Source organism: Hakea prostrata, chromosome 9, assembly GCF_041222555.1.
Source record: "Hakea prostrata isolate BN-2017 chromosome 9, UWA_Hpros_2, whole genome shotgun sequence".
NCBI lineage: Eukaryota > Viridiplantae > Streptophyta > Magnoliopsida > Proteales > Proteaceae > Hakea > Hakea prostrata.
The window spans coordinates 50675118-50684586 of record NC_142608.1 but is presented as its reverse complement, the minus strand read 5'-3'; the positions used below and the strand labels follow the sequence as shown (position 1 = coordinate 50684586).

General features: G+C 46.4%; 3 protein-coding genes across 3 annotated transcripts; all 3 read right to left on the bottom strand.

The window, feature by feature from the left end:
• Positions 1-5255: 5255 nt before the first annotated feature.
• On the bottom strand, positions 5256-6320 carry LOC149005449 (uncharacterized). The gene has a single exon (XM_089135906.1). The coding sequence runs from the start codon at positions 6318-6320 to the stop codon at positions 5256-5258; it is 1065 nt and encodes a 354-aa protein (XP_088992032.1).
• Positions 6321-7560: 1240 nt separating this feature from the next.
• On the bottom strand, positions 7561-8214 carry LOC149005448 (uncharacterized). Its single transcript, XM_089135905.1, has one exon. It carries the CDS (start codon positions 8212-8214, stop codon positions 7561-7563), a length of 654 nt encoding a protein of 217 aa, XP_088992031.1.
• Positions 8215-8421: 207 nt separating this feature from the next.
• LOC149005447 (uncharacterized) lies at positions 8422-8967 on the bottom strand. Its single transcript, XM_089135904.1, has one exon. The coding sequence runs from the start codon at positions 8965-8967 to the stop codon at positions 8422-8424; it is 546 nt and encodes a 181-aa protein (XP_088992030.1).
• Positions 8968-9469: the final 502 nt, after the last annotated feature.

Genomic DNA, 9469 nt, shown 5'->3' with positions numbered 1-9469 from the left:
AACTTTAGAATACGAATTTCTATTTTTCCACCAAAATCAGAGTCAGTCTTTTGTTCAGAACTTCTCCTCTATTTATAAGCTCGCATGGACACCTCTATTTATAAGCTCGCCTGGTTAGACTAGGGTCTACGGATCACAACTGCAACCACGCCCAACTCGGTCCAGCTCGGTGCATGCGCGTGATCCACGCGCAACTCTCTACCGGCATACACCCCACTTAGGAACTATAAATGTATATATAAACGATATAATCATTAGCTCCGTCCAATGTGGGACTAAACACATGGTAAATTAAATTACTGAGAGAGTACAGGCTATCCATGATTGGGGTAGCTATCGGGTACTGTCTCGAGCATGTGCTTGAATGATACCCCCTTCTAGATTTTCCAAGTTTACGAGACATTCCCGATCACGTGTTTGAACAATATCCATGATTTTTGAGGTAGCTGATCGGGTAGCTATCTAGTCCCGAGCATCTATGTGTAATGTAGAGAAAGTGTGGTTAAGAGTGGAAGGCATCTGTTTGTGCTTGTATGAGCTGAGGACGATTGTCACGTGAAGATCATCTTGTCCCGATCATTATTTTATCTCATTCGGGATAATGAGGGAGTCTTTTCCAAACTTGTCAATTGTCCCGACCAATGAAAGAGTGAGGAACCTCTTGTCTCGAGTGTTATTTCACATTATTCGGGAGAATGAGGGGGTGTCTCTTTCGGGCTCATTAAATGCCTGCAATTAAGTGACTAGCCATTTTTGTAACGGTTTTCCTCGAAGTCCTCGTCCTGTCTGGGCTTGCCACGTCAAATGGCTATGCGTAGACCCATGATGAGTGCTTTGGGGAGACGAACCGTCTTCTTTCCTGAACCGTTGATCCTTAATCGACGTAACCGTTCGATCAAGAAGTGTAACACTTCTTCCGACAGTATAAATAGGAACCTCCCATCTTCATTTTTGACTTACAGTTTCCTTTTCTCTTGACTAAGAAAAGCTCCCGATTAAGCTCTCAAGGCTTTCCAAGTCTTCAACCAGTAAGTTCTTTTCTTCCCTTCCATGGCCCCAAGGAGATATAAAGTTAAGAGGCCAAAAGCAAGTTTGAGGGGTTTTAGGTTTAAGCCAAAGATTCCCATTCCCATTCATCAAGAAAAACGTCGTCGGGCTGAGGGATATGCAAGTGAAGGTGATAGTGACAAGACCAAGAGGTATAACTTGACCGGGGAGCGTTTGAAAGACCTTCACGAGCAATCTTCGGATGATGAGGGGTCTCTCTCTTCTAGTGGCAGTTCTACCGAGGATGACGATCCTTGGGTTCTTGAGAAGATTAGGGAGATGAACCGCAAGGATAAGGAACTCCAAGATTCCCGAGCCATGGTTGCTCAAGCCGCTCAGAATCAAGTAGGGGATATTCCTAGAGTTGAGTCTCGGGAGGGTCTTGACCAGGCTTCGGGTTCTGATTTTGTCGTTGATCCGATTCGGCCACTCCTTCTGCCCAGAGTGTCCTGAGGCCTGAGTCTACAGCCACCTCTCGGGACCCTTGAACTTCATCTCCCCAGGCTTTCCTGAGGACAGACATTCCATCCACGTCCCGAGTCTCTAGTAGAAAAGCCCCACCCCGTCTGCCTTTCCAGCGTCCCAATGGTTTTCGGGGAGCTATTCCCCATAAGTGGGATCGGAAAACTTTAGATCCTGCAGCCTTGGCATTGGTCCAGTCCCAACCTTTGAGTCCTTGGCATGTTGACTTTGTTCAGAATTCTTCGGGACTAGAGTTTTACCTTTGTTCCCTTTTTGCCGAGGACTTAGATAGGTTCAAATCCAGCTTTGGTATACCCGAGGGATACCAAATTATACTCCCGAGGAAGAGGGATGGGTCGGGATCATTAACCAAGTTGAGGACGACGAATTTGTAGTCCATGGGTACTCCATGGAATATGAGTCAGTCCTTCAGTTATGGGGTTTCTCCCAGGGTAAGTTTTTGTTTCTTTTGCTTTCATTTTGTATTCCTTATGCTGACCTTATTATATTTCTTTGTTTTGCAGTGGCCCATAACATTTCCGATGATGATCTACTGACTGCATCTCTGGCGGAATGGACGAGGCCTGAAGGAGGAAACCTGTAACAACTACCAAGGCTTCTTTCTCCGGGGTTCTGAAAACAAAGACTTTTGCTCAGGTTTCCGCCCTAGCTAAAGCTTCTGTGGCCAAGGGCCAAACTTTTGCTGCTGCTGGCTCGATCGGGACTGAGAAAAGTCCCAAGAAGAAAGCGCCTTCCTCGGGAGGTGAAAAACGAAAGGTGGAGGTGGTTCCTCGTCCTCCAAAGAAGGTTCGTATTTATGAACCCGAACATGAAGTTTCGCATCAACTTCGGCTGGGATTCTCGACCTTAGCTCGGTATTTTTTGACTTCGGTACACGCTGAGCAGTGGTTGAACAATGCCACCGAAGATGCATATCGGGAGCACTTGCGGAATCTTCCCAACCACGAATTTTTTGATGAGGGATTTAGGTAACACTCTCCCGATTCTCTCTCGTTTTTCTTCTCTTTTTATTCCTTGTTGTGTAATGTTTCTTCTTCAAGTATGTGCCGGGGCGGTTCATATTTTTGCCGAGTCCCTTCGTAGGGCTCGGGACCAGGCTAACTAGTTGGCGCTGGACGAACAGCTTCATCAGCAAGTGAACTTTCGGGCTGACCAGGCAGAGAAGAAGTTGGAGGAGGCCAAAGGGAAAATGGCCAAGTTGAAGAAAGAGAGGGATGACTTTTCCAGAAACAAAGGCAAATACAAGGGAAAAGTCAATGATCTTGAGAAGAAACTCGGGAAGGCTGCCGAGGACTTGAAAGCGTCTAAGGCTCTCCATGCCAATGAAAGGAATGTGAATGCGCAGCTAAGGGATGAGCTAGCTGAACTGAAAGCTTTGGGGGCTCAAATTTTCAGGCGGAAGGTGTTAGAAGATTACTTTGCCACCGAGGAATTCAAAGAGTTATTGGTGGCCATTGCCACTCCCGCCTTCAGAAGAGGATTGCGCATCACCTTCAAGAAGACACTTCAACAAACAGAGCTTCCTCGTCTTCCCAGGAGATGGAGAAGCTTTTGGACCCTGAGTTGTACGATGAGCTCAAGCTTCCTCGTCTAGAGGGTCTTCCCGAACTCGAGTTCATCCCATTCCCTTATGCTACCGACTACATCGATCCTCCTCCCCAACACCATCCCAAAGAGGAAGTGGAAGAGGAAAAAGGAGAAGAAGAAGAAGAAGCAGAGGATGAGGAAGGTGTTGAAGGGGAGTTGGAGGAAGATGCTGAAGATGATGGCCCAGAGAAATCCTTTGTTGAGGAAGAAGCCAGGGGTTCCCCGACTGACACCGTTGTTGACACTAATGTGTCCAACGAAGGTTTGGTTAAGCCTACTGCTGAAGAGAACCCTCCCGCAAGCCCCTCCTTGAAGATTGATTGAGAAGCTTGAGATCTTGAAGCTTTTTGTATCCAGAATCATGTATTCAATTAGTGCTTTTGGTCTTCGAATCATGTAACCCTTTTGTGAATGAATTTTTGACTAAGTGCTTTGCAACTATTGCCTTCGTAGTTTGTTATTTAATGATCGGGAATGCTTTATGCTTAAGTCCTTTAAAAGGCACAACAAGACCAGGCTGGACTCAAATTACTTGATAACTTTTGAGAAAGTGCTAAGTCCTTTAAAAGGCGCAAGATATTCGGGACGGTCCCGAATCGCTATAATATCTTTTAGTCTAAATGCCAAGTCCTTTAAAAGGCGCAAGTCATTCGGGGTGTATCCGAATAATGTAAGTCCTTAGATAAAGGTGCCAAAAATGAACGAGAAGGAACCGAAATTGTTTATCTTTTGGAAAAAGATGCAAGTCCTTAATAAAGGTGCAAATAGACCGGGACATACCCGTCTTACTTTATTAAAAAGTGCTAGTCCTTAGAAAAAGGCGCAAAATAAACCGAGAAGGACCCGAAAATGTCTACTTCCTTTTTGAAAAAGGTATAGAGCTATTGATAGAACTTTCTCAGATTGGTGGAGTTCCATGACCGGTCAATCGGCTTTCCAGTCTTTGAGTCTTTCAGTCGGTATGCTCCCGGTCTTGTTTCTTTGTCAACCAGGTAAGGTCCCTCCCATGTTGGAGTTAACTTTCCTTGATTCTTTGGATCGGAAGCCCCAGTTCTTCTCAGCACCAAATCTCCCGATCTGTAACTTCGGCTTTTGACCCGTGAGTTGTAGTGTTGAGCTATTCTTTTTTGGTACAACTGATTTCTTTGTTGCGCCTTCATTCGGGTTTCTTGCAAGAGGTCTAAATTTTCCCTTAGGCCCTGGTCATTTTGATTTTCATCAAAGGTGTTATAACGTAATGACCCAGCCAATACCTCCAGGGGAGCTAAGGCTTCGGTTCCATACGTGAGGCAAAATGGAGTTTCTCCGGTTGGGGTTTGCGCAGGTCGTCTGTATGACCACAGAACGCTCGGGAGTTCCTCGACCCATCGTGCCCGACTATCCTCTAGTCTCTTCTTAATCCCGTCCAGAAGTGTTCTATTGGTGACTTCCACCTGTCCATTACTCTAGAGGGTAAGCAATTGAAGCGAACCGATGTTCAATGTGATATCTTTTGCAAAAAGATTTGAATCCCGCTCCTTTGAATTGTTTTCCATTGTCCGTTACGAGGATTCGGGGTATCCCGAACCTGTAAATGACTTATTCTTCAAAAAAATTTCTCCATTTGCTTTTCTGTGATGGAAGACAGCGGTTCAGCCTCGACCCACTTCGTAAAGTAGTCTATGATAACCACAAGGTACTCTTTATTTCTTGAAGCCTTCGGTAACTTCCCGACTAGGTCCATTCCCCAAATTGCGAATGGTGTTGGGCTGGAGACGGGCATCATGGGAACTGCTGGCACTTTTGGAACGTTGGCGTGCTTTTGGCACTGTCCACATTTGCAAACATATTCAATTGCATCTTTTTGCACAGTTGGCCAAAATATGCCCGAGCGCAACACCTTTTGTGCCAAAGCCTTTCCACCCATGTGTGCACCGCAAATTCCTTCATGAATTTCTGCTAGAGCATAGTTGGCCCGAGAAGGCCCAACACATCTTAAGAGTGGTTCAGTGAAGGATCTTCTGTATAATTGGTCCCCGATGATGGTGAACCGGGCCGCCTGGTTTTTAGTTCTTTTGGCTTCTTTTGGATCAGTTGGGAGAATATTATCCCGAAGGTATTTTACCAAGGGCGTTGTCCAGTCAGGCTCGCTACTGATCTCAAAAGTTTCTATCTCTTGTGTACATCGGGCTATTTAGCTCTTCGATATAAACTGCCGAGTCTAAATTTTTGTAATTTGCCAAAGATAGCTGGGAGAGTTCATTTGCCTTCTCATTCTCCTTTTTGGGTATCTGTTGGAAAGTTACTCGATCAAAGTGAACCTGGAGCTGTTCAACCTTGGCCAAATACTTGGCCATTCTTTCATCCTTCGCATTGTACTCTCCCTCGATTTGGTTGACAACAAGTTGAGAATCACTTCTTACTTCTAATTCCCGAACCCTGAGTGCTCGGGCCACTCGTAAGCCTGCTATGATAGCTTCATACTCAGCTTCATTGTTGGAAGCCGGGAAATTAAATCTCAAAGTATAGCTGATCGTGAAGTCCTCGGGACTGCTGAGTGTCAAGCCTGCTCCTGATCCAGAAGCACTACTCGAGCCATCGACGTGCAAAATCCACAAGTCCGATGTTTCAGTTGTAGCTGCTTGACTCTCATTTTGTGGTAGGGTGCTTTCCACAATGAAATCGGCCAAAACCTGAGCTTTTATGGCCATCCTCGGTTTGAACTCAATCTGGTACTCGCTAAGCTCCACCGCCCACCCGACCATCCTTCCAGCCACAGCAGGTCTTTGAAGTATTTTCTTTAGTGGGAAGTTGGTCGGGACTATTATTGGGTGTGCTTGAAAATAGGGTCTTAGCTTTCGTGATGCCACCAGAAGAGCTAAAGCCTGTTTGTCGACGTCCAAATACCTTGTCTCAGCATCTATGAGTACATGACTCACATAGTAGACCGGGTTTTGGATTGTCTTCCCTTTCACCAGTACAACGTTGACTGCAGTTAGTGAAAGGGCAAGATAAACTGTAAGAGGTTCTCCGGTCACTGGTCGGGCCAATACAGGTGCCGTCCCGAGTGACGTTTTTAGTTGCTCAAATGCTTGTTGGCATTCTTCCATCCAAGTAATTGCCCCCGAATTGGGTGTAGCCTTCAATGCTTTGAAAAATGAATTGCATTTCTCCCTGGCTCGGAAATGAACCGGTTTAATGTTGCTACCCTTCCGGTCAAGCATTGGATTTCCCTTACTGTGATAGGCGATTTCATCTCAATCAATGCCTGGATCTTCTCCGGGTTGGCTTCAATTCCCCTTTGGAAACCATGAAGTCGAGGAACTTCCCAGAAGAAACTCCGAAGGCGCATTTCTCAGGGTTCAGACGCATTTGGTATGTTCTTAACGTCAAAAGTTTCTTCAAGGTCCGCCAAATGTTTTGCCCAAACCAGACTCTTCACGAGCATGTCATCAACGTAAACTTCCATGTTTTTCCCGATCTGTTGTTGGAAAATTTTGTTGACGACTCTTTGGTAAGTAGCCCTTGCATTCTTTAAACCGAATGGCATCACCCGGTAGTAATAACTCTCCCGATCAGTCATGAATGATGTATGTTTCTCATCCTCTCGACTCATCAAGATCTGGTTGTACCCCAAATAAGCGTCCATAAAGCTAAGGACCTCATGCCCCGCAGTTGCATCAATCAGGAGATCAATCTTTGGGAGAGGGTAACAGTCCTTCGGGCAGGCTTTATTCAAATCTGTGTAGTCGGTACACATTCTCCACTTCCCGTTCGCCTTTTTGACCATCACTACGTTGGCCAACCAGGTGGGGCATTCAATTGGTTCTATGAAACCCGACTTTTCCAGTTTTTCAACTTCGGCTCTGATTGCTTCATGCTTTTCAATTGCGAAATTTCTTCGTCTTTGGATGACCGGGGTGGCATCCTTCTAGATCCGGAGCTTATGCTCTGCTACCCGCCTGTCTATCCCGGGCATGTCGCTTGCTGACCACGCGAAAATACCAGCGTTGTCACACAAGAACTGTGTGAGCTCCTTTTTAAATTCATTTGGTTGCTCCGATCCGATGAATGTCCCTCGCTTGGGTAGAGACTGGCTTAGTTGAATTCTCTCCAGTTTTTCTACCGGTTCTACTCTTTGCATGTTTTCTTCGTCCCAATCATCACGAACTTCAATAGTCAGTGCGGTTCCCGAATTCCCAGAGCTCCGTTTCTCCTTTAAGTAGTTAGCATAGCACTGTCGGGAGGTAGATTGGTCCGAGCAGCATTCTCCAACCCCTGCATCAGTCGGGAACTTCAGTTTCATGTGTCTGGGGGATACAACTGCCTCAAGTGTATTGAGTGTCGGTCATCCCAGGATCACATTGTACGCTGACAAATCTTTCACAACCATAAAGTTGACTCGAACCAGCGTGTCTTGGGGTGACTTCCCGATTTTGAGATCCAAATGGATCGTTCCTTCGGCTACGGCCGAGGATCCTGCAAAACCATATAGGGGGTTGATGAAGGAGTCAGTAAATCATCAGCCAATTTGAGTCTTTTAAAAGCCTCGTAGGATATCAGATCAACTGATGATCCTGTATCAACCAAGACCCGGTGGACCTCCCGATTGGCAATTTTAACCTTGATGATAATTGCATCATCATGCGGCGCTATAACTCCGCTCAGATCTTCATCGGTGAAGATTATTGGCTCCGGGGATGCTGAATTTTGTCTCTTTTTGGGTAGGTGCACAGCTCCCACGAACCATGCTTTTTGCTTGGCCTTCCTGATTGATTCTAAGGTCGAGCCTCCCATGATCACGTAGACGGGCGTCTCCTCCCGATCTTCTTTTTCTTTTCCCTTATCAGCCTTTTTGGCGGCTTCTTTCGGGCTAGGTGATCGGGCTCTCTTTTTGGGTTCTGGTGAACCAGTACGGGACTTTCCCAATTCACGAACATACTGACCCAGTTTACCTTGTTGGATTAATTTATCAATTTCTGATTTCAGAATCCGACAATTATCCATGTGGTGCCCGTAGTCCTTATGGAAACGACAATATTTTGTCATGTCCTGATCCTCTAGAAGAGAATGCAGCTTCCTGGGCCACCTCAAAGATTTCTTGTCCCGGATATTCATCGAATCTCTGGATGGTTTTGCGTTGAGGGGAGTGTAATTCACCCGTCCCTGATCACGCTTCCATTTACCTCTTGACCCTTGATTTTTGTCATTCGGGGAGTTCTTATTTGTGCCCCGATCAGATCTTCTGTCTCGATCGGCTTTTACTCAAGCGTTTATTACTTCGTAAACGCTGGCTTGTTTTTGGCACTTACGTAATAGTGTCCCCTATGTTTTGGGTTTATCTATTAGTAAGACTTCCAAAAGTCTCTGATGAGTGATCCCACTCCAAAGTGCACTGTATGCCACTTGATCATCGAGATCTTCGATCTCGATGGCAACTTCGTCGAACCTCTTTAGGAAATCACGAATGGATTCGTTCCTTCCTTGCCGTATGGTGAATAAACTATCAGACGTCTTCTTACTCCCGATGGCATTTCGGAATCGGGCTATAAACTTCCGGGCAAGTTCCCGAAAGTTGTTAATGGATCCTAGTTGCAGGCTGCTGAACCACTTGATGGCTGGTCCCTTGAGTGAAGCCAGGAACGTTCTGCAAAGCAATTCATCCTCCCAACCAAGTACAGTCATTACTGACTTGAAGTAGCTTATATGCTCCTTCGGATTTGTCTTTCCCTCGAATGGGGTGAAGGTAGGCATGATGAAATTCCGAGGAAGAGGCATGTTCATAATCTCATCCAAGAAAGGTTCTCGATCAACCACGTCCAGGTCTTCGTTTTGGTCTCGATCTTCCAACTTTCGCTCGACCGCTGCCATTCTCCTTCGGAGTCGATCTTGCCTTGCCCCATCTTCATCAGATTCTGCGGCCTCCTCCCTTTGTGAGCATGTTCGGGCCACAAATACCCTCGAACGTGAAGGCTAGGGAAGACTTTCTCCTTGGTCCTCGATTTCCTCCCGCCAATTCCTTCGGGGTAAGGATCCCGTCGTAGATGGTACCGAAATACGATCTAGGGCGCTGATCCTGGTCCAGTTTGGTGTTACCTGACGATTTTCCCGATCGGGATGGGTTACCCCTCGTCCTCTAGTTTGCCTACCTCTCGGGACACCCCTTCTTTGTCGGGATCCCCTTACCGTCTGGAAGGCTCTCAGCCACCTTCCCGCTTGTGTGTCACGTCTCGGTCCCTGCTCGACTCCAATTTGATGGACCAAGTTACGCAATACTCCTTGCATCTCGAGCATGCCTTTTCTTATTTCATCCACATCGGCCACAGTAGCATGGCCTTGGGGACCTTTGGAAGTTCCTTCCCCGTTCGGGTCC

Excerpts from the sequence above, each read along its gene's own strand:
- LOC149005449 (XM_089135906.1), bottom strand. The coding sequence starts at position 6,320 with ATGCTTGACCGGAAGGGTAGCAACATTAAACCGGTTCATTTCCGAGCC.
- LOC149005448 (XM_089135905.1), bottom strand. The coding sequence starts at position 8,214 with ATGAATATCCGGGACAAGAAATCTTTGAGGTGGCCCAGGAAGCTGCAT.
- LOC149005447 (XM_089135904.1), bottom strand. The coding sequence starts at position 8,967 with ATGGCAGCGGTCGAGCGAAAGTTGGAAGATCGAGACCAAAACGAAGAC.